Here is a 27,978-nt window from a genome sequence, read left to right on the forward strand (position 1 = left end):
TCACATCTTGCCACATTATCCACCCACTGCGGCAGGGTGGATTTGCCACTGGCCACCTCAGCTTCCTTGAAAGTGTCAGAGTGTGAAGGTGCCTCACTTGCATTTTCCTCTCGGCCGGCTGCCCGCACACTGAGCGCGCTCTAATATATTCTTTCTCATCACTCACTCCTCTCTGCCTCCACCTCGTTCTGTCACGCTGATGTCTGCCACTTGCTAATTGGTTCATCTCTATTCCAATGACTCTGTGTGCGTGACCATTTTCGGTGTATTTTTTGAGTCTAAATTCCCGAGTGTGGCTTTGTGTGTGTGTGTGTGTGTGTGTGTGTGTGTGTGTGTGTGTGTGTGTGTGTGTGTGTGTGTGTGTGTGTGTGTGTGTGTGTGTGTGTGTGTGTGTGACTGACAGCAGATTTTCTGCCACCAGCCGGCATCCTGTTTACTGCTCTGATGCACATTCAGCTGGTTCATTTGGTTTTCAGCCCTCCCTGGGGACACACAGAGCCGCCCCCATTAACTGATTTGAGAAGGGCTGTGGCAGCCACTGCTGCTTTGTAAATAAATATTCTACCATGTTACATATTTATTATACACGCTTTGGCCCTCTAGTTCATGTAGCTGAGCAATAGTGTGTTGACGACACAGGGTTCAGCAGTGGGATTATGCAGTTTTTGGCTTCAGTTGTGCCTGTTACGTTCAGAGCATAATTAAGTCTCTGCTGGAGGCTGCAGGCAGCCTGCTGCAGCTACCTAGGTTAGAAATATTGGTAAGTAAAAGTGTTTTAAAACCTCAAAGTCTCAACAAAGGTTCCTGTTTTGATTACACTGTGCATATTTTATAAAGTTTCATTGTGAGTAGTGTATTAAAGAGCTTCACGGGGCCTACAAACACCCTGTCATCATCATCTCCTCAACCGGTTCGTAGACAAGCGGCATCATGTTAAACGCTCAGCAGGTAGCTGTGTCTCAGTCTTTTGACTGAATTACAAACAGATTTCACAACAGCAGTTGTCTCAAGGTGGGGCGATCGTGGCTTGTGGGACGATCGTGGCTCAAGAGTTGGGAGTTCGCCTTGTAATCGCAAGGTTGCCGGTTCGAGCCCCGGCTTGGACAGTCTCGGTCCTTGTGTCCTTGGGCAAGACACTTCACCCGTTGCCTGCTGGTGGTGGTCAGAGGGCCTGGTGGCGCCAGTGTCCGGCAGCCTCGCCTCTGTCAGTGCGCCCCAGGGTGGCTGTGGCTACAATGTAGCTGCCATCACCAATGGGTGGATGACTGGATATGTAAAGCGCTTTGGGGTCCTTAGGGACTAGTAAAAGCGCTATATAAATACAGGCCATTTAATATTGTAAGGTAAGCACTTTGGCGACAATGGAAAGGAAGAACTTCCTTTTAACAGGAAGAAACCTCCGGCAGTGTCAGGTTGAAAGTGTATGTTTACCATAAAGACTCAAGAGTCACAAGTGAATAAGCATATTTCCCAAAAGTCAAAAAATATAGACTTTGTTAACAAAAACAATAATTTTGTGCATATTCTCTCCATATCTGCTTTTGATTTTCCTCCTCTCTGTTTGGAAGTCCCCTCTCCGCTCACCGCTATGAAAAATGGAATAACCTCTGGTCTGTGAAATGAGAAATCAAATGGAATTGTGAAAACGGTGAAGGCAGAGCTTCATCTGTGCTGTTGCAATCTTCGTGTGTTGCTCAGGCGTGTGCTGCTTGAATTTAACCAGAAATCTGAAGATAGCCGTCTGAAGGTTGCCACGTCTTGCAGCATCCTACCCCCCTGCTTGGCATGGGGGGTAGGATGGGGGTTGCCATTTGTTTCCACCCCCCACTCCCCACCTGCCGGCTGCTCCTGATTGTAGATGTGCCCTTTGAGTTCCTGCAGGCTTCCATATTTTACCATATCTTTATGGTCCAGCTAGAAGACGTGTTGAATATGCGATGGCGAGCTCCAAAGAGGGACGAGGCTTCTGAAAGTGCAGCCGAAAAGGTTTAACTGCAGATTGTTAAAAGCCAGGGTTGACAAATGGGACTGAGATTGGACAAGAGCAGGGATATAAATGGCAGGAAACTGGGGGGGAAAAAGACAAAACATAGGATGTGGAAGAGGGGGTAAAACCAGCAGAGCCGGAAAGGGTTGGATAAGGCTCGTACGTGCATTTGTGTGAAAATTACCAGCCTGTTAAAGCATGTCTGAAAAATGTGTTGCTCTTAAAGGTCAGCGGCCATGACAGCACGCCTCCTAGTACTCCTTTCAAAGCGCACACGTACACCAATTAGCAAAGCAGACTTTCTACTTAAGCCCCAATGTGTTATAGAAGCCTTTCGAGAGGCTCAGACCCACCCCACCACCACCAATGGCACCGTCTGGGTCATCTAATAAACCCGCCCCTGCTGTTGTCCGAGCCTCGTAAAGATGGATCACATTTCCATTTCAGTCGCAGGCGCACACCTCTGTTAATCCTTTTTTTGGCCTGTGTCTTTTGTCCAAAAGGGTTGGTGTCACAAGGGGAGATAAATGAAGTGGCATGTGGCAATTTTCAGAGCAGAAGCAGCGGCAGCTTCGGAGGGTGGTTTCAAGGCTTTGAAGAAGAAAGAATTACATCTGTGGCTGCTCGCATCTCTGACAGTGAAAGTGTGCGTCTGGGTTGTCCATGTGTCACCTCAGTGTGATAAATGTGCATGGGTTTGTGTGTGCGCACGTTCGCCGGAGCGAGAACAGGCATCTGTTGCATATCATTAGCAGCTTTTAGAATGAATTACCTCAGTGGATTCCCCCCCCCCCCCCCCCCCCCCCACACACACACACACACACACACACAGAGCACCCTTCATCCTATTCCATCCACCCTGATAATCCCTTTATCTTGGCAGCTATTCAACACATAAAGGGCCAATGCCACTGAATAATGATGCGGTCATATCTACTCCTCGCTCGCCCCCGGTGATAATCTTCATCTGGGGATGACAGTGATGGAGAAATTTTATGCATGCGGTCGTTCGGAGTTGAATAAATCTGATTTCCTAATTTCTGGGCCGGGAGCAGGAGTCAAAACAAGCCACGGCACATGTTTGCACACACAAAAACAGGCACACTTTACAGCCCACATCCAGGCTGTCCCTCCTCAAATTCCCAGAGTTCAATCCCCCCACCCTCCTTCTGCCCCTCCAGCCCACCGTCAGTGTTTGCCAAGAAGGTCACTTACGATGTGAGTGACAATCCCTGAAATCGTTAAAACAATCCATCTCCTTTTTTTCTTTTCATTAAAGGCAGCATGCCTCCATTTACATATTTGGATGACACGCCCGGCTGGTTTGTTTAATTGCTGTAAGCTGGTCGGCTGCACAATTACTAAAGTTGTTTTTGTGCTTCAGCATCTTATTATTAGGCGCGCAGCGCCGCCGACACCGAGCTAATCAATTTGAAACAACGGCAGACGTCTTTAATGCCCGAGCGGGGATAATAAAAGTTGCTTTGTCGAGGCGCGCGTGGAGGCTTGTGGTGCAGATCGTAGCTTGCTTCTTGAAATTTCAGTTTGCTTTTTCCTGCAGAGAAGCAAAAAAACCACAAGCGCGCGTTTGTCACATTCAGAGGGGAGTTTAGGGCAGCAGACAGTTACAGTATATGTTGTAGATAGGTGATGTTTTTGACAGCAAGAGTACACTTCTGCTTTTCAGCGGAGGGAGTGTGTGTGTGTGAGAGAAAAACAGTGGAAAGCTAAAGATTAATCGCAAGTAGGAGGAGGCAACTGAGCGAGGTCGAGAAAGCTGTTCACCATGAGGAGGAAAGAAGGGAAGGAAAGGGAGGAAACGAAGCAGAAGTGAAATCGAGATGCTTGCAGTATTTGTGAGTGAATATTCTTTTAATAGTTTGTGTTTTCCGTGCTGCACACAGACAAACATTGTTGAGGTTAATTGAACAAACGCTCACGGACTCAAGTCCTAATGATTTACATGCAGAGCAGCTGCCTGGGGCTTTGGCAAGAAAAGGAGAAGAAGAAGATAAAGGAGCAGATAAAGTAAGAAGAAGGGGAGGATAGTCTACCTCTGATGGCAAAAATGTGTGAATTTTGCTCAGGATACAGTTTGTGAACCTGAGATCTTCCCTTTGCCGCAAAGAAAACATGTTTTGTTAGCTCCCAGAATGCCAGAGGTTATCCAGCCAGGCAATCAAATCAATGCTTATTGCCCATCCAATTAGAGCCCGGCAGCTTCTGGTTCAGCTGCATTTCCGAGTGCGTTTGAAAGAAATCTCCCTGGGCCTCTAAAAAGACTTTGGGGTCACCACGGAAAACTGGCACAGGAAGGCAGGAAATGTGGCTTTTCCCATGGGGTAGTGTGACATTAAGTGGAGGCAGATTTTACAGACGCGCACGCATGTTTACACAATCCTCGCACATATGCCCAGAGCCTCTGTGTACTGCAGTGGCTCCGCGAGGTCAGGACAGGTCAGGGAAAAGCTTTGGGAGAGAGAAGATGTGTCATTTCTGGTGAAAGCTTAAGACACATGTTGCTGTTTCTGTAGCCCTGCAGCTGTTTGGGATTCAGGAAGAAGGGAGTTGGCAGTGAACTGTTAAAATTAGCCCCCTTTTTTCTTAAGATTCTGTATAAGAAAGTTAAAAAAGAAGATACATGTGTAAATGTAACCCTGTGGACTTAGACGATGTAAGATTGGTTGGTTTTGCACCTTTGTGCATTTCCTTTAATCTCTTTGGATCATTACAAAACGTTTACATGCTTCATATTTCACTTACATGTCCCCGGTGGGAAATGATTGTGAATGCTACCGCCAGCAGATATAGTTACTGCAGCTTGTAAGAAGGAGGGTCGTCATCTTGTGGGTGAATCTATAACAAATACACACGCACGCACGCAAATTTGTAATATGAGAGAGAGAAAATGAGGCAGCCTTGCTAAATTATGCAGTTTCAATTTCCCCATTTAGGGAGGATAGATCAATTTCTCAGACTAAAACCATTAACCCTTAGGATGGCTGGTGTTGCCATGGCAACACTCTTATGTCTCTTGATCGCAAGCACCTGTTTTCATGGGGACGCACCATTGCTTTGGCTCATGCGGGCGTATGCAGCGATCAGTGAGTTAGACTGTGCAAGGCCTGGATTGCACACACACACACACACACACACACACACACACACACACACACTCACTTTCCTGAACTGAAACTTGACGGTTTCTTCAGTTGCAGTGATGGATTTGAGTAAGCAGATCCTGCAGCACCTGCAGGCGTTTCTGTGCATGTGTGCGTGCATTTAATTGCATTGTCTCAGTCAGGGGCAGGGTCCCTTGTTGCACTGCATCCTGTCGGGGAGTTGTATTTCATCTACCCTCTCTGGGGATGGGTGTGTGTGTGTGTCACAGTGAACTACTGCTTGCCTATGCGGTCTTTCTGCTTTTTCTCGCCATGTATTTTTGTCTCGGCTTTTATTTTACTCCTCCCCCTTCTTTATTTCTTCTAGTAGCTGTGGTTTTTCTACATCTTTTTCTTTTTTCTACACCGTACACTTGTTTTGCTTCTTTTTCCCTTTTTCATCTTCAATTCTTAACCCTTGACATCAGTCCCCCATCCTTCTCCTCCCCTCCCCCATCTATCTCACCCCCTCCACCGAGCAAATGGCCCTCCGGTCAAGTCACAAGATGCTCAGTAGTGTGTTTGGATTTCATGGAGCATTTTTTTTTCTGCTTTGACACAGCCTGCAGGAGTGTCTGCATGCATCTCTGTGTTTATCATGATAATGCTGCCTATGTGTGCTTCTGTATACTAATGTGTGTGTGCGTGCATGCAAATGTCATTTGCACTGATTGGGAAGACTAGGAGGTCATCAGTTTCCCTTAACCATGTCCACATTACTCTGATGCTATTATGCCAGCAAAGGGAGGCATTGCAAGCATATTGCTGCTTTCCACTTTATCGAGATGGCTTTAGAGCACATTTGGTAAACACAGTATTTCAGGGGTGAGACAAAAGAAGCATGGCAATGTCGCATCACATCCTCTTAGAGCTGAATAATCGATACACTGGCACGAAGTATCGACGTTTTTTATTAAATCATGAAGGCGCTCCAAAGGGATTCGACTTAGCAGAGTCTCTGTGACTCCTCTTATCAGTGCTTATCAAGTGAATGAGGATGGCATGAACTGAAAGTAAGCGAGGACAAAACTCACACGGGAAAAAAACGTGGACAGCAAGTCAGAGCAAATCAAATGCCCAGATTACTGAAGTGGACTAACATTAATGCACAGACAGTGTATTATACAGCAGGAATGGAATGAGAAATATTTATGTTTATTGCTTAATGACATTTTAAGTGCCTTACACCTACAGCTAATTTAGAGTCATTAATTACACGTAGGACCTGGAGGAAAACCATACAGTTGCATAACTTTACATAGAAAAGCTCCAGCTGCTACTTTTGGGTGAAGAATCCCTTTTTTTGAGTGTGTCTGTATACCACGTTTAGCTCAGACTTGCAGCATAAATCAGGTTCAGATCATGTTCTAGCCATGTGACTACCGTGTTCACGTCTGCACAGTTAAAACAGTTTGATTTAAATCACTGCCATGTGCCAGATGTTTAAAAAAAATGTTTATGTTAATTATTATGTTTTGCAGTATTTGCATAGCGTTACTTACCTCTAGCAACGTCTATTAGCTGTGAAAGCTACCGGTGATCATAATCTGGTGTGACTGCTCCATGAAATTAAAGTTTGGATGGCAGGAGGAGGGCGTGTGGCACTATGCAGGCGGACGTGCAAGGCAGCATTCAGCATGTTTAAAAGCTATTATGTGGCAGCCTGTTCATATCAGATTAGAGTCTGTGGGTAGCAAACACAGATGTCAGTAAATCTGAGTAAAATGCAGCCTTTGTTTTTTCCCGTGCAAATGTGCTGCACGAAGCACAGACGTTAGGGGTAATTTCTAAATCACATGAAGTCCCCTGGGGATACTAATCCTGTAGGAATGGGGCTTTACTCTGTGATTCCCACACCAACTGTATTCTCGTGGTTAAAATATATATATATATATCTTTGGATTATGTTTAGTCCCTGCCCCAAAGTGCATTGTTGTAATCCTACTGGTCAGAAAGGTCACCGAAAATTATCATCTTTTTTATATACTCCTATTGTAAAGATGGATTCTGCATAATGACCCCCACTCCCATCAGTGGAGAATGATGTTCAGAAGCAGAAGTCCTCATTGTTTGCAATAAACCCCTCTCTAGCTCCTTTTATGATGTTTGAAAGGTTACTTGGGTTTCCTGCAGAGCTCCACACGAGCACGACTTCTTGAAGAAAGTGGAGGCTCTTTCTCTCCCGAAAACTCGATTATTTATTATTGTGGAAATGCCTCTGGCTGTCCTTTCAGAAGCTTTCCCTGGGCTCATTTCGCTGCAGACATCCAGCTGTAAACCTTCCCCATCTGCGTGCACCCAGAGGACCCTGCAGAGGGAGGTGTCACACGTGCTGCGAGAGTATACATGGAAACCGAAGCGCCGCTTTCGCCTGTGGATGCTAATTTTTCTTCTCTGCATTTCCCTGCCAGTGACCTGTCCAGTAGACAAAACTCCCACACACCCACACTCAGAGTCAGGGAAACGCTCTTCCTGTAGAGCAGCACAGCTCAGATTAGATGCCGTGGCTTTTTGGCTCTGGTGTCTTGCATATAAAGTCCTGCAGTGGTCTGTCTTATGATTATGTCAGGTCTCAGTGTGTGTGGACAGCTGGGTGAGGGTAAAATTTGGGCTTTTACCTTCGAATTTCCAAACACATTCCTTCTAAAATGACTTTTCCAGTCAGTTATTATGTGTAAACAGAAGACATCCACACTGATTGTCTCCGTTCCAAGGCTTCTGCTTTCTTTCATCAAAGCCAGGGAGCACTTGGAGAAAGAAGAGTGACAGCAAAAGAAAGCACAGTTGTAGTCGTTGGCTTGAAGTCTTGTATCACATAACGGTGGCCTGTGGAGAGCTTTCCGCTGTGAAAAAGATACTCGGAGCTTTAATGTGTAGTGTTTATGAAGCATTAAGGAAAGAAAAGTATGCTTTGATGACAGAGCGGATGGTTTATTCTACGCATATTTTGTACACAGCAGGGTACCCAAAGTGGTATCCAACTTCTTTTGCTCTGGGAGTAAGATGATAAATGTAAGACTTTTGCAGAGAGAGTTTGGTGCCTTGGAATAGTGGAAAGTATGGGAATGGCCTCATGTGCCAGGAATTTACTCTAAGTCTAAATATTAAGACTGTATAAGTGAGTGAAGGAGTGCCTTAAAGGCGTTTTATATTTATGTTGTAAGCTTGCTATCTGCAGTCTTTCTAATGGCCAGCAGGGGGTGACTGCTCTGGTTGGGGAAAAGTGTCGATTGTATAGAAGTCTATGAGAAAATGCTCCTACTCATCACTCGATCTATGACCTCAGTAGACAGGCTCATGGTGAGGTCATGGTCTCATTTACTGGTTTTAAGATTCATTTCATTCAGTATGATGTTTATTTTGTCATTTATGGTCCAATATAGAGTAAAATAGACAGAGTACACTTTGTCCTTTCACTGCTTTGTTATTGACAAGGTGCAGTTACGCATGTGTGCAGCGTCCTTTGGTTTCTGAGTGAAATCACTCGTGACCTTGAAGACCTTGGTGTATGTAAGCCAAATTTAAATGACAGTTAAAGATGACCTCAGGCTACACCCCTGTAACGTTTTACTAGGATACATTCAGAACTTTTCAAACTATTGTGTTATTGTGTTTTGCTTTTCGTATTTTTAATTTTATGCTCCTGTCATACTGAAAAATCTTATCTGAGAAATCCAAAGTTAAGTGTTAAAGTGGGGTTTGCTTACATGTGTCTAGAGGCTGGTTAACACTCCTGACACACCACTCACGCATCCAAAAACAGAGGTCTGAACTGTCTTTCATTCCTCAAACCTCAAACTATCCTTACAACCTGTTGCTGACTTTTTCAAGAAAACACCGCCTGAAATCTGCCATGACACACTGAAGTACTGAAGGACATTTCATAAGTTTGGCTTAGTGGTTCCAGGATTAGTTTTGATCCACAGAAGCTAAATTGAGTCGAGCAGGATACCCTACCGTGCTGAACACGCCAAAACCACCAGTTACAGACTCGTGATCTCCTACGAGTTTCTTTCACAAAACATCCCTGCGGAGATTTATTTATTTATTCCTCCCTTTTTTTCCACTCAACCACCATAAATAGCGGCGATGGGTAGAAGGAAATGTTGCCATGGCGACACAGCGCCGTGGCAGCCGGTAATTATTCTGGTTTAAGTGCCAGCGCGAGCCGCGGGCGAGCTGGCACGCAGCGGCAGATAGTGACACCTGGACACGAGCCTCTCAGGCGAGGTCAGATACGGCGTCTGTGAGGTAACTGTCCCAGGGGACCCCAAAGCATTCGGACTATTTTTAAGTCATTTCAAGCAAAATCAGAGTGTATAACTGAACCTGCACCCTGTACGTGTACAATGTAAAATACTGCAGTGCATACTGCGCACGTTACATGTTATGGGACACAGTTGAGTGATGATGTCACCTGGTTATTATCTTCTCGGTTACATGGGCTGACTGATCAATACATCGCATGTGTGAAAGATGCAGTGCTTATTGTGTGTACTGCATACAGCTAGTGTGTGTTTGTGCATGAGAGGTTGCAAGCAGCCTGTTGTCCAATATGTATTTGCTATGGGCATTAAAAAACAAACACTCAATAGCCTCGCTGCTCTCCCACTCACATGCCTGCCCAGCCTACATCTGTGCACGCACACACACTCGCAGGACAACACCACCCTCCAATGATAACATTAACTCATCTAACCCCCCCCTTTTTTGTTATCTGCTCTCTTCCAGGCAAGGCCGACCTGACTAATCATCCAAGGTGTCAAGGTAAGGCTTTGTTAAGTCTGTTGGTGTCTCGTACCAGGCGCACCTGTGTGTTTTTGTACAGGGATAAACACAATCGGCTTTCTGACAAAGGCGGGAATTCCTCAGCGTCTTCTTGAAGAAGACGAAGGCGAAATTAAAACTGCGCTCTGCAGCTCCATCTGATTTGCAAACAAAACTTCCATGCTGCTCGAATACGACGAGTGCTACATCAGCTCCCACACTCCCCAGTCACATTAGCATAGGCGAGCAGAGAGACACAATGGAGTTTTTCACCGCCGGCACAGAGTACACACATTCTTCGCACACACATACACTCCAGACAGGAGTTTGGCTCCTGCACTCTCCAAGAAAAAAGACGAGGGAAGATAGGTTGTCATGTTTTTGTCACTGCCACTTGCCACCAGGTCTGCTGTAGCTCTCTGTTGTGCTGTGACTGAAAGGAGAAAGAGTGTGTGCGGTTTATTTTCGCTCCCATTTTTCATTGTGCGGTTTCACTCCTTCTCCACACTGTCTGCCCTGAACTATTTCTCTATCTTAGTCACGGGAGTGCACGACATCCCCTCCCTGCACACACACAGTGGGATACAAACCACCCTCTCCACATTTATTTATTTTTATTATTTTAGGCTCACAATCCCTCCCCACCCTTTTGTGACTCACCCGCAGCTCCACACAGCCCCCATAAATCATCCGTGATAAAATCAGGGGTTCCATCAGTTCAGCTAAACCCAACTTTAGCTGTTAGACGGAGACGTGATGAGGTTTCTGATGCTGTGCGCAGAGCCCAGACACCAGTTGTTGGAGGCACTGTTGTGAGGGCCACTGCAGCAGACTGAGGCAGATCGCTGTCTGCACTGCGGTCTCACACTGCTCGCTTCTGCCACCTGCTGGTCATGTCTAGTCAGTGTGTGCAGTTCAAATATTTATAAGGAATGTTAAAGAATCTAAATGAATTAGCCAAAAACAGCAATTCATTTATTGTAGTATGCGTCTCTGTAGTTGGAGCTTCACAGGTGTCCAAGACACAAAACAGCTAATGCACCTGGTGTCCTCTGTTCCACTAGGCGTTGGTGTAGTAGCTTATTTAAAGTCACTCTCACAGATAATTAAGAAAATAGTCCAGTAGTTTACATGTGCATTTCAATGTACCAATGTGCCAATCTCATGACAGCAACTCAGTGCATTTAGATGTGTAAACAAGACGACCGGCCAAAGTTCAAACTGAGCATCAGAATGGGGGAAAAAGTAATGTCAGTGACGCTGATTGTGACATGGTTGTTGGTCTGAGTGTTTCATAAATTGCTGATCTATCAACCACCTCTAGGGTTTATAGAGAATGGTCTGAAAAAGAGAAAATAACCAGTTAATGGCAGATCTGCGGGAGGAAATGCCTCCAGAGTAATCAGATTGCAGTCCGATAGAGCCTCTTTGGGTTCAGGTAGAACAGGAGATTCTCGTCGTGGATGTGCAGCCGACAAATCTGTAGCAACTGTGTGAAGCTCTCATGTCAACATGGACCAAAATCTTGTTGAATCTATACATGAAGAACTGGGACAGCTGACCTGTGCAGTCAAAGTGACAAAACAAAAGCGAGTGTAGAGGTTCAGTTTTTCTACCAAAGAAAGCCAAACATATTTTTACATTTTAGAGCTGATATTAAAGGAGTTTAGACGAGATTTGAGATGAAAACATTTCCTACAGCGTGCTGGGCAGCATAGCCAGGAAATATGGAGGGTTTCCTCTATTAAGGTGTGTCATTTCTTTGAAAAGCATAAGCAATGTTGAATATTTTTAGGGTGTGTATCATAATCACCTTCCATTACATCACGCAATAACAAGGAAATAATCCTCAGATGGTGACTGTTGCTGAACATGACAATGAGTTCACTGTATTCATATGGCTTCCCACAGGCACCAGATCTCAGTCTAATAGAGCACCTTTGGGATGTGGCGGAATGGGAGATTCCCATCATGGATATACAAATGTGCAGCTGTGTGATGCCATCATGTTAACATGGACCAAACACTGAGAAGTGTTTCTGGCACATTGTTGAAGAAAAAAAAGGAGGTTCCAACCCAGCAGTGGCAAAGTGTCCCTTTTTAGCTTTTCAAATCTAAAGTTACACATTTTCACTCTATTTTATTTAAAAAAGAAAAGAAAAGAAGAAGAAGTCACCCAGTGGACACTTGGCGAAGCAGTTTTTTGCCCGCAGGTCATATTTTGGAAAACTTCAGATTTCTTTATAATAGCAAACAATAAAAAGTCATTATTTCTGTTTCTGTCTGCATTCGAGTCAACCTGGGTTTGAAAGATTCATAAGGTGTTTATAAACAGTGATTGTCTGACGAGCATGATTCGCCTTTAGGTTTCCATGATAGAGCTTTAAGGTGGCTGCTGAATTCAAATTCTCCTCTCAGTATGTTTTCCTAACAAACAGAGCACAGCTTGCACGGTTTGGCTGACTGTATCCTTCAGTAAACGTTGCTCCTCCTCAGCCAACGGCGATCTCTCAGTATCTGCTGAAAAGTTAAAAAAAAAAACGCTGCACAAGTTTTTTTTCACATTTAAAAACATAAAAAAATCTACAATATACGTCATTCCTGGTAAAACTGTAAAAAATAAATAGTTTTGCTTCGGTTTAAATGTGATTGTAATTTCACATCTACAAAAAAAGTTTTGTTTTTCTCGTGTTTCCCCAGCTGGTACCAGTCCGATGTCCTCTTCCCCCACAGTGTGATGTGCCATGGCTCCGGTGCTGAGTGGAGTGTGGTGGGGGCCGGAGGCAGGCGTCGTCGGGTCGGGGACGGCAGCTTCTACTGGTGTGGCGTCGTGGCTGGGGAGCGGGCAGCTGATCTTGATCGTCACCCTCAGCATCCTCACCGCTTTGCTGCTGGTGTCGGTGCTGCTGCTGCTCTGCGCTAGCTGCCAGGGGTGAGCGCCATCACCAAGCAAACACACCCATATATGCCGTGTACTGGTGTTATTGTCATCGCTGTTAGGGCACGCTCACATATCAAAAAAAGCTTCACTTCCTGCTGTGTCAGCTATCCAAAGCAGATCTGCTCTGCTGGGAAATGCAGACAGTGCACAAATACCTGAGAGGCCGTTCTTAGCTACAGTAATTATAGGTACAGCAGCAGTACAGAGCAGTGCTGCTGAGTAACACTAAAAATGCCCTCTAGGGTAGTAGGCCATAATTATTTAATTAATAATTATGAATGGAAGCATGTGCTGTCTCTAAGCAGCCGTACACACTCCCATCTATCTATATATATAAAAGAGAAACACGTTTCCTTGTCATTTAACTTTCCTTTCGTGTAATCCCCGTAAAGAGCTGATGCAAGCAGACTCCAAATAAAGCAGCACAACTGAAACTAAAAGTTAATTTGACCGACTTAACGACCCAGCGCGTAATGAAGATTTAATGTTAACGAGTCTACGCTGCGAACTTCGCTATAGTGCGTAAAGCTTTGTTTTGTCTCATTGGGATTGCACTGAAGTAATGGCTAAGAGATTAATGAGGCATTTACTTTGCGGCGTGACGTGACGGGCTGTATATTCAACACAAACGCCCACCTCTTACGCAGCGGTTCCAACGTGTGGGATTGTAATTGTTTTTATATGTAGCCCCCAGGAGCTAAGAGAAATGAGTTTTTCTTCGCCCTGCAGAGAGCTGAGTTGAATGTTAATGTCCCGCAGGGAGACGTTTGGCAGGTGGCCGGTTTTGAAGTTTTCAGATTTGCAGAGGTAAATAAAGAAGATGTCACTTTTCTTCTCATGTAGATGAGAGCAGAACATTCGAAACAAGTATAATGCAGTTAGATATGCATCAGCTCGCCGCAGCCTGTTTTATGACATAAAGTCAAATTTGATTAACCCGTGAATGAAAAACTAAGTGTCACAGCAGCATGAAAGCAGTGTTGCACATGCATATACATGCAGTCTTTATTTGTCCCTCGACATAGCTCCTCCTCCTTTAGAGCAACTTCTTCATCTGATTAGAACAGGAGTTTCGAGGTGGAGCTAAAGATAGACAGTTGTCTATCTTTAGATGCCCACAGTTAGATTATCTGTTCTCAGTGACATCACAGAGAGCCAGAGTAGAACAAAAATGTCTGAAATGGAGTGTTTCTGAGCAGGCTGAAGGCTGAGCCTCACAGGGTTTACCTGCTCACAGCAGGTCTGCCTTAACCTCCTAGGACCTGGCCTCCACATATATAGACATCACATTTTGGGTTGTCTAGACCAAAATACTAAATTTTGCTCTACAAGGGCCTGATATCCACTGACGAGGACATTATACTGCCACTGTTTTATCGAAATTTAAAACAGATGTCCCCTTATGTGGATCTTATTTTTCTCAGAAACAAAAAAATCAGGTAATTCTTTGTTTTTACATTCATCAGGTCCCAATCAGCCCAAATAGCAAAGAGAAATTTATAAAGCCATTCCATGAAAGAGTTCAGGTTTTAGGAGGTTAAAGCGGACGTGTCTGAAGGAATGTAATATTTATTAGTGATGGTTATTATTACATTTTACTGATCCCAGTTCAGTTGTTTTTGTTTGAATGTTTGATTTAATTTTAGATTACTCTAACAGAAGAAAAAGGAGTGCTATTTAAAAAAGCTATAAAGCAACAAATGTAATAAATAAAACTCATATTTGCAAATTAATATTTGATTTCTGTGTTTTTTTTAATTTGTCAGAAGATTCAAGATTAGAATTTTCTTGGATTTATTTGATGGTTGGGTTGAAAGCATAATATGTGGAAGAGTTGTACAATTATAAAACAGGTTTTTGGTCCCTAATCTGGAGGCACGCTTTGCTTTCACAGTTCTTTGCATGCACAGCTGAGCCCCCGTGTTTAGCTGTGCAGGCTGCTCTAACACTTGATGTGTTGCTCTGTTTTCTCATCTCTCCTTTCTTCTTCTCTTCAGGCAGAAGAAAGCGGTGAATGGACACCCAGCGGGAGATCATCAGAGCCTGGTGAATGGAGTGAGTTTTTCCTTCAGGTTTCCACAGCCTTTTCTCTCAATATATCAAAGCTACAGTCCTGAAGAGGAATGAAATAATAATGTTTTATTTGTTTATTTTTAATAGCAAGGATGCATACTAACACTGTTACATTTTTAAAAAGTCAAGCGGTGTGTATGCAGGACTTCAAGGCACAGTTTATTTGCAAAACCTGTCTGTGGTTTGGTTTTTAATCTGCAAGGTCCATTATTTTAGCCTTAACATAGGAAGCTCTAAGGCAGGTATTTGAGGTCTGTGGGTATTACCTCTGAAAGACAACTAATCAAAAATGGTTTCACACTTTGCTGTTTTGCAGCACCAGCTAACACCAACCCCCTGGGGGAGGGGGTTAATGACAGTGAATGAAAAGTTGATAAAGTTTGTTTTTGTTAAATGAATTCAGGCAGGCGTGTCTCTATGATGTTCGCAGACGGCATTGGTGTCTGTAAGAGTAGGGAGCAGGTTGAAGAGAGATGAGGGTTTGGAGACAAAGTTTAGATGATTTGGATGAGATGATGCTGAATATGGAGCTCACAGGCAGGAGGAAAACAAGACCGCAGAGGAGATTCATGAATGTAGTGAAGGACATGCAGAGGGCTGGTGTGACAGGGGAGGAAACTGGGGATAGGGTGCCGATGCGCTGTGGCGACCCCTAACGGGAGCAGCTGAAAGAAGAACAAGTAGAGCGAACAGCTGAATGTTTTCAGGCTTAATCATAGTGTGATTACACTCATACACTGAAAGGCACTTTTTTTTGCATAAAAAATATTTTCTCTAAACATAATTGTTTTTTTAAAAGATACATCAGGTCAGATTTCAGGAAGTTTAAGAAACCGTCAGCTCTTGCAGTCAAAGATCAGCCATTTGGTTTAAACTCTGTCAAAATATCGACTCAGAGCCTTAAACAAAAGCACCCACGCATACTCTTCTCATTAGTCCAAGTGTGGGAGAGTGTGTATCTTTAGTCAGGCGCTGGAGCGATCGGCAAGTGGAGCTGTGGATAGAGTTTAGCTGCGTGCCTCCTCAGTAACACGCGTGCACACTGACACACATCTCCGCCCTTACGTGACGTCCTGTGACACTAGAACACACCCTCCGACTCTTTGCGTCGTAACCCACGTCGATCACGCTGACACAGAAACATACAGAGAACAAAGCCTCCCTGCGTACGGCTGATTGACAGCCTCCAGTTGTTAGCGAGAGGTTGTTTCTGAACGGCTCACGGCTGCCAACAGGGAAGTGGTTTCTCCCGCTAAGAAAACACGTGGGAAACTCCACTGCCTGCTCGTCACATGTCACTTATTTTAATGTCGTGCTGCCTTAAAACAGAAATAAGGGATACTATTAAGGAAAACAAAAGATTATTATTATTTGTAGAGTTGACCTTTTACCCCGTGCTATGCGACGCTCATAATGATGCGTGGCGAACGTCCGCTATGTCCTTTTGAAGACTGTGTAATGGGCAGAGGTAGTCATTACAAACTACTATAATATTGATGCTTCAGTAACCAAGCACCACTTAAGTGTGACATCCACTTACTTTCTTATTCTGACTTCCCCTCTGGGGGTTTGTGTGTTTATATGCGTGTGTGTGTGTGTGTGTGTGTGTGTGTGTGTGTGTGTGTGTGTGTGTTCTTCAGAGCCTTTTTGCATTTGATTGATATCTTCACTGCAACCTTTAAGCATTAGCCCAATTGCCAGGTGATCAAATTGTTTCAAGAGGGACCCATTTGTACAACGGACCGTGTCGTAGCCTGACAGGTTAAATGGGGGTTTTTGTCTTCGTGGTTGAGTAGATTAACTCTTCCTCGCTGAGCTGCAATCTGTCTGTCTCTCCTGCAGCCAGCATCAGTGAACGCTGTCCCTCCTGTTTCTCCCCATCGTTAGAGAGTTCAAGTGTTTTAAACTCACAGGGTGCAGATTAACCAAAATTAGTATTTAAGTCAGTTTAGATACAGGAAGCACCCCGTGGAGGTCCATCAGAAGCAGGGCAAAGTGATCCGTTTTGTTCTAAGAGGATTAAAGACCAGCCTCTGTGATTGTTTAGCAGTTGCTCAATCAGTTTGATCACAAATGCAAAGAGTGTCTGCGACACAGTGTAGGACAAACACATCAACAGGTTCAATCTGTTCAGTTGCTGATTAATTCAAATATCTAATCAGGCAGTCACATTACAGCAAGGCAGCAAGCCGAGACGACCTGCTGAAGTTCAAACTGAGCATCAGAATGAGGAAGAAAGAGTTCAGTGACTTTGGCATGATTGTCGGTTTCAGACGTGCTGGTCTGAGTATTTCTGAAACTGCCGATCAGCGGGGATTTTCCCACACAACCATCTCTAGAGTTTACAGAAGATGGTGATGAGAGTGAGTCCTCTGGGTCGATGCCCGAGGTCAGAGGAGAATGGCCGCTTCATATCTTACAACAAAGGGATGCTGAAAACCATCTCTAAACACACAACACACCACGCTGAGTGTACGTTACTCAGCTGACAAAAGGAAAACGAGGCTCACCCAAATTGGAGAGTAGAAGATTGGAAAAACATTACCTGGTTTTATAAGACTCTGTAGCTGATGTGATACTCGGATGGTAGGGTCAGAATAAGGTGAAAGCAATGTTCTAGATTCCTCCTGCCTTGTTTCAACATTTCAGGCTGGTGATACAATGATGCAATGTGGTGTAATATTTTCCTGGGACACATCGTAGTACCGGCTGAGGATTGATTAAACACCGCAGCCTACCTGAGTGTCGTTGCTGACCTTGTCCATCTCTTTATGACCACAGTTAGCTTCTGTTGGCTGCTTCCAGCAGGATAACAGCATGTCACAAATCTCACATCATCTCAAACTGGTTTCTTGACGCCGGAACCAGTGCAACGGGAGATTCACGTCACAGATGTACAGCAAACAAGTCCAACCAAAACCTCTGAGGAATGTTTCCAGCACCTTGTTGAATCTGTGCTGTCAATACTTTGTGTCACTCAGATTTTTTACAGTTAGTGACCTACAAAAAAATAATTTGACACACCAGCAAGGAGATGTTAATGTTAGCTGTGTTGAAACTGTAAAAGAATGTGAATGTCTGGGGAGAGCAATTAATGAGACATTGTCATGGGATTGTAACAGAATTTGCAAAAAAAGAGAATTACAGTGATTATCGTCCTTGACGGCTTGGATCAGAGTGACGCTGGTTCTTGTTTAGCTTTCATTTTTGGAGAGTATTATAACTTTATGCTTTATTTTACGCTTCTTTTGTCACTGCCTGGGGTTAATAAGAACAAAGATGACATGTCCGAGTCACAAAACAGCGTTACACTCCTCTGTGATTCCTGAGTGGTGGTGAAGTTGTGAGTTATTGCATCTGTGGTGTACACAAGATATTCTCATTGGGACGGATGACACAAGATTAATGGACTATAAAAAGAAAGATGGATGTAACGTGTGCCTAAATCACGAAACGACAGCATAAAATTAGTGGTTTCATAAAACAGCTAAAGATTACGTCATTGGCACCGACAGCTATGAGAGTGCGTGACCACTAGGTGGAGTTATGGAGCTTCTGATGCATGTCCCTCTGCTCACACAAGGAAAAACCGCAAACCCCAGACAAAGAGCAGTCTTGGCGTGCACTCTTTGAAAGGTTTTGACTTTCTCTGCTCTCTCATTAGTGACTGACTGAGCAATCGTCGTGGAAACTAAAGCATTACAGTTTATGCATGAAGTGCATGTTGATAAATCGTCCTCTGTTAATTACTAGTTTCTTCTCACTGTTGATCTGAGTGTTTGCTCACTCTCAGAGTTGATTCTGCTCAGCTTAGGCTGATAAAACAGGAAACTTGAGCTTTTTTTAAACCCTTCTTCTTCTTCTTCTTCTTCTTCTGCTTTTTTTGTACTGTGCTAGTTGAGTTAGAGATGCAGATTTTTTTCCATGCTTATATGATGTTGCAAGCACAGAAACTGTCAGAGCATGGTTTAAACCCGACTGCAACACAACTGAGTCCCTGCCAGCTTCACAGCTGTTGTTCTTTAGCCTCCTATTGAGACAAGCAGGGAGACAAATTACCCTGTGGGTATCCTTAAGGTAGCGTCTTCCTATTGTTATTATAATTATTAATGTGACACTACAGACGCCGTCCTTTTACCCTGTTCGGCTTGATGTGTTGCTTATGCTTGATTCAATTTTAGTGCCTCTTATAAATGAATTAATATGAAATCAGCTGCATAAAACAAGAGCTGCCTGTTACTCATACTCGCAGAAGCTGTTAGCTGTCTTTAGATGTCTTTTCTTGGTAGGTAAAAATAAGCTACACTTAATTAGGAATGCATAACGGTTTTATAATTACCTTAAAGTAATAAATAATGTGTTTGGAAAAGCTTAGACGAAGCGAGATAAAGAGTCAGGAAAGCATGAAAATTTAAATTTGGGCTTCAAGGATCCTGAAGGTAATGCACCGCACATATGGCTTTTCGATTGCACGGAGGTGTGACGGATGTCCATCCCGTGCAACATAAGGAAGACGTACAAATTCATTTCTGTAGGTTTTTGTAATTTAAAGAATCTGAGACTGAGGTTTTATTTGCTTGAAGCCTCCAAGCCTGCGAGCTGTGGTGCAGCAGTGACAAAGAGCTTATCCTTTGTTGTGCAGGTTTCAGAGAGAGACATCAGCCAATCAGCAGACAGTCCAGCGACTGACGCGGCGGTCAGCACCTCTCACAATGGGCCTCTCACCAGCGGTACAAGTAAGCCGATAGAGTTCCTATCAGCTCGTCATGTCCTGCCATTGTTGTCTGCGTAGTTAATATTTAGACCGCGTGATACAACATCCATGCAGTGTGTTTTTTCCTGACACGTGATGGCTGTTATGAAGCGTGTTTGCTGGTCAGCTTTGGTTCGTGTTATAGTCAATGTTAAATGCAGTCGTAAAAAGATGCTGTTTCCTCCTCGCCCTGACTCTTTTCTTCTTCCCTCCAGTTCTCACGGACACACAGGACACCAGTCCCCAGTTGTCAGAGGAGATGCTCTCCAGCCAATCAGAGCTCAGGTCCTCCAAGTGCCCTCAGGCCCGCCAGCTTCCCAGCATCCCTCCCAACAACGCCCTTATCGGGAACGGACCCCCACCCTCAGGAGACAGCACTTATGAGGTCAGTGTTTAAAAGTCACCTTTAAACAGCAGAATGATGGGTTTTTTTCTTTACTCATAGTAAGTTCGGACATGCTCACTGGAGGAGATTAAAGCTTGTAATGTTGAATGCTGCTTGACTGAGTAAATGACTGATTGATTGATTACGCCTAGGGATCTTTTCACAAGTGGCTGGTGAATTGAGTGATTTTCGAGCCAGGAGGCAGAAACATCAAAAAGTTATTTCTTGTTTTTGAATGCACGTAAGACCAGTGTGTGTTTCTGATGTTAAGGTGGTGAAGGAGATGGCTGTGGCCTCACGTGACGTCAGTGCCGATGAATCCCTGTACGAGACGGTCAAGGAGCTCAAAGACGGTCCTGCAGAGGCTGGCCTCCCAAACGGTACCATCCAGCCGAGTCCAGACGAACCTCCGCCTCATCCTCCCGCTCTTCTTAACGGCCACATCAGCCCAAGCACACCTGAGCGGGGGCCCATCTTCGCCGGGGCGGAGTACGCCTCTGTCAACCTGAATAAGAAGAGCCGTCACAGCGCAGACATGGAGGCCAAAAGGCGCTCTGGTAATGCTGCCGTTCCTCAACAAAAGCCTCAGGAGGAGCCAGAGGAGGATTTACCGCCACCGGTACCGGAGAAGGTTCTGGATGAAAATGACAACCAGCCAGCGCTGATGATGAACGGGCTCGCGGAGGCTGGGCTGCACAATGGAGAGGTAAGCTTGTTTGAGTGTGTGTCTCTAGGACTTTTTGGGAGATTTTTTTTGAGTGACTATAGGGTACTGTGTGTGTGTGTGTGTGTGTGTGTGTGTCTACTTGTTTAAACATCTTTGTGAGGACCAAAAATTGGCATTTTTGAGGTTAGAGAAAGCATTATGTCAGTTTGATGACTTCACTAAGGCATGCTCCAGATTTCACGATGCCATCAAACACCTGTTTCAATGTAAAAACGAACGCAAACCAAGTCTACAGTCACACTGGCGGAAACACTGGTTAGAGACCACAGCGCCACCAACATTGCTGTGAACATGTGCAATCAGCTCATGATCTTTATGCCTTTGAAGTAGAATAACACTGAAACGGGGTCGTGGTCTGAAACTACAGTCTGCGGTCAGTTTTTGAGTGAGTGAGGTCAAGTTGGCAGTTACATTAATCTGTTTGCAGTAATGCGGCAATTAACTGTGATACATTGCAAATCTTTTGCCGTCTGTTACAAATCTGTTGCCGTCTGCATCGTGCACAGTGCTGAGCCGAAGCTGGGATGGACTTGATCCGCACATCAGGTGTGGCTCCCTCAGCCAACAAACAGACACAGCTGATCTACTGCATAAATGTTCAGGGGGGGGACCTCTCATTTATATTTCAGATAAATGAGAGGTCTTTCTGATCTTGTGTACTAAAGGCTCATAAATATTCTATAAACGTTGCAGTGACAGCAGTAATGAATACTGTAACAGATTTCAAAGTATTTATGGGACTTAAATGCATCTTACATTTGTGAAGCTGGCAGTGTTGAATTTGTCTCAAAACCCTACGTGGGCATCAATATGTGTAGTTTTCGACATTTGTACGCACAGAAAGGTTTTTGAAAGGTAAAATTATTAGATTGATGAGGAGAACTTAATAAATTGTGCATAAATGATTTGTATTTATTCAGGTTTGGATGTGTGCATGTGTAAAATAATTGCATCGTTTTTGTGCATGGAATGAAGCATGCTCGTGTGAGTTACGCACAAATCACCGAACGCGGTTGGAAATCTTAGTTTATACTTGATATGACATCGTTCACATTTTCAACACTTTTGAGGCAAATTTCTCTCCGTATACTTACATACAGATGTGAAAAGGTAACGTTATGTGTTTTTGTGAATGGATCATAATTTGGTTTTATTTCTACTAAAAAAAACAACAACTTTAAAACAAGAACTGAAAACAAACATTTTTGATGAAATTTGGATAAATTCCATTTTCCAATCCATTAACTATAACTAAGGGGACGCTAGATGATTCCACACACTCTGAATCAACCAGCAACCAAAGATGGTGCTCGTGGGTGTGCTTATTAGCTTATGTTTGTGAGAAAGCCCCACGTGAATTGTAAGTAAGGTCTCATTTATGCTGTGCTGCATGTAAGAGCGTTCCAGTGATTGAATATTTGTACTGTATAACCGCAGTTGCTTATTACAGGCGGCGTCTGATTAAAGAGCGAGCAGTTTTATTAGAGTCAACTTTCATTCAATGTGTCATCGTGAGCGAGAGGAAGCGTGGCAGGAAAGAAGAAAAGTAACCTGTGACGACGGGGAAAATGAGCATTAGTCAGATGATGAAACTATATGACAGGGAAAGTCATTTTTCAATTTCCCTTGGCATAAAATACTCAGATCGGTAAAAACTATGAATCCATTCTCGACCATCTTGACAAAACACTGCTTTGAAAAGAAAGTGATAGTGATAGTATTTCATTCGTATTCGCTATAATGCATTCAGAGAGAGCATGAGGGTGTTTAAAGGCCAGGGAGGACAGGTTACATGGAGGGGAGGAATGAAGCAGCTATTGTTGTTAAGATTATGTAGAAGGAAACAAAAAAGAAAAATACAGCAATGCAATGCAGTTCTAGACATTATAGTAAAAAAACGTTTGTCGTTTAGAGCGCTTAACAAACTTATTAGATCACCTTTCAATTTTACAAATCAGTCAAAAAATTGTTTAAATGTGTTTTTTTTGTAGACATAAAACTATTTTTTCTGTTCAGGGATGTAAGTAGAAAAAAATAATAATGTACTTTAACATTTTTTACTTTTTTGTAAAACAGCACATTTGAAAATTCATGGATAACAATAATTATATTGTCGCATTAAAAACATAATGTTAAAATATAAAATATAATGCTAAAATAACACTGAAAATTACGTTTTTTTGTAAAGTGGTCAATTTGAAAATTCTCAGCTAAAAACAATTATATTTTAATCAGAAAATCAAATCAAGTCCATTTTGATTAAATTAAGAAAACAATTTGGTAATTACCAATAATGTTAATTTTCATCAAGTGTGGCTCGAACCTTATATATTGAGTGGTGGTCTAATAAATTTGTTAAGCACTGGATGTCATAAAATCTTTACAAATATTTTACAACACCCAAATAAATCTTTGATACGATGATGTCACCCTAAAAATATAACATTGCATTTTACTTTCTTTTGTTTGATTCAGTCGTGCGGTCGAGAAAGACGTGTTCGCCGCTTCTCAGCTTCCACTGAGTGCGGTGCCCAGCGTGTGTTATGCGTCTCCTGCATGTAGATTTAATCAGCTAGAATCTGCATAATGAACATTGTTAATTTGATGGAATAGAGAAATGAAAAGCTTTTAATGGAGCTGTGCAGGGAAAAAAGGGGAGAAACGAAATTAATTTTTACATTTTTAACAACAAGAATAATAAGTAGAGTTGTAATTTTCAGTTACGCTGTGACCCTGGAGCTCTTAAACTGCAAACTGCTCTTAAACTTTTGTTAAATTAGCAGATATCACATAAATGGGTAAGAGCAGTAGAAGTGGGTAGCATCATGGCACTTGATGCACCACCCAAAAAATGTTGCACTGCTACTGAAGGGGATGCCGAGGTTTTTTCTCGAAGCACAACAACCACAAACACAGCAAAGCTTCTCTTGAACAAATGGGCTTTAATTGTGGCATCATTCCACGAGGAAAAACGGAACGTTGTTGGAAAAAGTTGAGTCAGTTTAGTCTTAATATAAGATTTCCATTTGACAAACCCACACGCATAAAAAGGCTGAAACTTATCATCCTACGGTAATGATAGGGATTCACTCTTTCATTCTCCCCATCTTAATAACACAATTTATACCAATATATAGCTGATGTCGGTCATCTTCTCAACATCATGCCTGGCTTGAGATAAAGACCACGGAGAAGAAAGAAAAAGAGAGATGTGTCTCTCCGCTACAATTATTATCCGCTAAGCTGACATCTCGTGCTGCTTTATGGAGACTGGCAGACCGAAGAAAGAAATTTGATGGTGAGAAGGGAAAAAAACCACAAAAAAACACGGTGTGGGAGTGAAGGGAGGAGAGAAAAAAAATGAAAATGGGAGCCGAAGTGAGAAGAGCAGGAGAGAGTAATAGATGAAATGGAGATAGTGACAGAGAGATGATGGGAGAGTTGAAAAAACTCGGAAAGGACTGGCAGGCATGACGGGTGAGGAGGAAAGAGAGGAGTGAGAGACAAGGAGGGAAAAAAAAGAAAGAAAGAAAGCCAGGAGCATACAAACGAAGTCATCGACAAGGAGGCAGCGAGAAAAAAAGGATGAGGGAGAAGAAAACTGCTACAGAGGGTGAGATGTGGAGATGTGTAGAAGAAGAGATGGAGGAAGAGTAAAAGAAAAGGTAAAAAGAGAAGCATAGCAGTTCATTATCGTGGACTGAACAAGGCAGGGCAGAGCTGCTGCTGCTGCTGCTGCTTACAGCATGCTGAGATCCATCAGAGAACCAACACACTCTCAGCTCAAAGAATTGCATCAGACAAAGAATCACATTATCAGCCTGCCACAGAGATCATCTCTTAACTTAAAGTACTTTTAAATTATACTTCTAATGTTACAGCACTTTTTACATACATTTGTTTACAGTGTTGTGCCAGTGTGCTGTCACCAGGGGGCAGTGTAAAAAGATATACGAGTTTGTGGTGTTGTTGGTCCATTGCATTTTAGCACAGGTGTTCTTGTTCCTCTTAAGATAAGTTAGCGTCAGGTCAATAACTTGCTTTACTTTCTAATTAAATACACTGATGCTCTGTTATGCTTTGTGTTTCTATTTAGTGAATATTTGTCGGTTAGCCAACTAGATTAAAGTGGTTACAGCGGTAAACATTACAGTAACCAGTTAAACTAACCCTACACATGTCTTTAAAATGTGGGAGGGAGGTGCAGTACCCGGAGATGAGTGTTTCTGCCATCGCCATCTTGGTTGTAAAAAGACATCTGACTGCAACTTGTGACAGATAACTTATTAGCCAATGAGCGTGCAATATCATACTTCAGATAATCCTCCGTTTAAAATACAAACCAAGACCAAAACTTTCAAAATAGACTAAAATTTTTATTTAATATCATCGAAAATGAGTGGATGAAAGGAAATTCGAAGGGAAAGCGGATTAGCCTTTTATAGGAGTAAAAGTCTTTCTGCAACCACAGCTGTCGCCATCTGGTGGCCATCAGATAGAATGCAGGTTTGAGGCACCTCCACATTGGCTTTGCTTTTCCAACTCGGAAGGTAAATCCATTTATTTATGTTTTTACTGTCCTTGCTTTAAATACGCTCTTTATGATAATCTGTCTGGTTGCTCGTTTCTCTAACTGCTGCTTTCCTCTTAGTAATGTTGTAAGTTGTTGCAACTGATACAAATAACAGCACTAAGCAACAAGAAGACCCATGTTGTTATAAACCGGAACTATTCTGTATTTTTCTGAACTTTAGGTTTGGGTCCCTCTTTTCTGTGTTGATGTATCTTTTTACTTTATTCACACGTCTTTGTTCCTTTGTCTCTGGTGTTTTTGTAGCCAATTAGTTCATCACTGCTGCTCGTTTGGACAGCAGGCATGGCCTCGTCTAACCCCCATATCTGTGATAAAATCTTAATCTTGCAAATTCCAAATGTATCTTCACACAGCTCTGGAAACCATACACCCACACACACACACACACTTGCACATTTTTAAAATACACAGAATTTAACATCCACCCGCATATATATTAGTTTCCCCCATCCCCTCAAGTTAAACACACACACCAAACACATATGCAGGTTTTATGATGTGTGTGTGTTTACATATATTCTGCTACGCATAGACACCCTGGGGCGTATTTAAGGTTAAGCATGAATGTTCTTGGCTCCCTGTGGTTTACGCCCATGTATGACCAGGAGTCGTCTGTGATTTGTCTTGTCTGACCAAGTGTGTGTGAGTATGCGCGCGCCTAGTGAGCACCAGCTGGCCACCATCTCTACGACAGTTAGTCTGGCTTCATGATGGATGATATGGACTATAGAAACTCTCTCTCCGTCTCTGTCTCTTACGCACACACACAGGCAATCTCAGAGGTGCATGAATGTAAATGTCTGAAAGGAATCCCCCCAGGTAGCAGCTCAGTAAATGCTGCTCTCTCTCTCACACACACACACACCCACACACACACACACACACACAGTGGCACTTTTTTCTTATATGCAGTAAATTTCCATACACACACACACCTGCTTATTATTATTGTAATATTTGCTGCAGCTACACTGAAACACACGTCCGCAGCCTTTGTGACCTTTTCTTCGCGGCTTCTGTGATTGTGTGCACTGAACAGTGATTGAACTGCCATAAACAGCACTAACACTTGTTTGCAATCATTTGCTTGTGTGTCGCCTGCAGGCTTTTCATGCAAGGTGCAGGAAATGAATTTGACCCAGCCTCTGGGCTGCCGGGGTATACATTGGGGGGGCACGGTCCAGGTGAACTGTGATATGTGGCGTGTCAGCACTGCTGAGCTGTTGCTAAAGAGAATCACTATTGATGGCTTTTGTGGCATGGGAGAGAATATATATTAGTCTTAATGTAGTTTACAAGTTTGCGGCTGTACGCCATCGCAGTTGGTGGTGAACATCAAACAGTCAAGATGTGATTGAAGTGCAGACTTTCAGCTTTAATTGAAGTGGTCTCACAAAATTATTGCATTAACTTTTTAGGAATTTTAGCCATTTTTGTACATAGTACCCCATTTTCAAAGGCTCAACTGAAGCATTTTCAGTGTTGTGTGAAGGTTCTTCTCAAAGTGTTAGCATAGCTGTTCAATGGAACTGTCAAAATGAGGTCTAATTACTTTGGTGTAAGCATGAATGGCCATGGGGGTTCTCTTTATCAGTCGAGATAAAGCTGTAAACTTTGAAAATGCAGTTAAACGTCCAAATTTATTCCCTTCTTTACATCCAGTAGGCTGGAATGGAATCTGATTCTAATCCCCGGGCATCGTGTTTGACACCCCTGGTCTACAAGGTATGGAGAAACAGAGAGAGCTTAAAAGAGGTGCAAACCACTGGTTACACTCAAGAACATGAAGTCCAGCTTAGACTTTGCCCGCACTAAAAAATTCTTAGGACCAAATAGAGATGAACAAACATGCTGCAGACAATGTTATGGTATGAGCATGTAAAACTGGGATACTGGTGTTTATTGATGATGTGAACGCTGATAGAAGCAGCAGGATGAATTGTGAAGTGTACAGGGCTATACTCCCTTATCAGATTCAGACAAATGCTGCTAAACTGATTGGAACATGCGTCACTGCAAAAATGGATAATGATTCAAAGTGAAGTGAAAAAGCAACCCAAACGTTTCTCAAAGAAATGTGATACTCTTGAAGTCAGTCACCTGATTTCCTGCCCACTAAAGCAGCTTCTAAGTTACTGAAGGCAGAAAGACCCACAAACAAGTTGCAACTACAGGTGGCTGCAGAAATAAAAAGGCCTGCATTTAATGCATTTCTTTTGCTGAACCCCTTAAATTGAAGCTGAAAGTCTTCCTTCAAATTATATCTCAACTGTTCACAGAGGCAAAACCTAACCGTATGTACTTGACCAACTACATGCAGCTCCAACACCCTGAACTGGTCTATTCATGCTCATATAATATACTGTATATGTGTCTTAACATGCGCGTCACTGTGACGGACACACTGACACCTGACTCGCCCATCCTCTGAGACAGCTATAATCAGCTTACAGTCAAACCTGTTGCCCCGTATATCACTGTGTCACCTACGTGCACATAAACAAGCTCCCATAATCCTCCCTTATACCCACAGACATAAGCATACCACCTTACTGCAACACAGCAAAATATTAATCTGTCAGACGTAAAG

At 43.2% G+C, this 27,978-nt stretch overlaps 1 protein-coding gene across 4 annotated transcripts in view; it reads left to right on the plus strand.

Annotated features, from left to right (window-relative positions):
- pag1 (phosphoprotein membrane anchor with glycosphingolipid microdomains 1) overlaps window positions 1–27,978 on the plus strand; it is a 61,296-nt gene that overhangs the window by 28,627 nt on the left and 4,691 nt on the right. For 2 of the 4 annotated variants that reach the window (XM_026155477.1, XM_026155475.1), the window contains exons 3-8: window positions 9,880–9,915; window positions 12,616–12,847; window positions 14,854–14,911; window positions 19,572–19,665; window positions 19,898–20,067; window positions 20,339–20,773. In XM_026155477.1, coding sequence (XP_026011262.1) covers window positions 12,660–12,847; window positions 14,854–14,911; window positions 19,572–19,665; window positions 19,898–20,067; window positions 20,339–20,773 — 945 coding nt within the window. In that variant the 5' untranslated portion in view covers window positions 9,880–9,915; window positions 12,616–12,659. Of the gene's footprint in view, window positions 1–3,859; window positions 9,916–12,615; window positions 12,848–14,853; window positions 14,912–19,571; window positions 19,666–19,897; window positions 20,068–20,338; window positions 20,774–27,978 lie in introns of those variants that run through there. The other 2 variants (XM_026155479.1, XM_026155478.1) reach the window with 2 other exon arrangements.

This window comes from Astatotilapia calliptera, chromosome 22 (genome assembly GCF_900246225.1).
Source record: "Astatotilapia calliptera chromosome 22, fAstCal1.2, whole genome shotgun sequence".
Lineage (NCBI taxonomy): Eukaryota > Metazoa > Chordata > Actinopteri > Cichliformes > Cichlidae > Astatotilapia > Astatotilapia calliptera.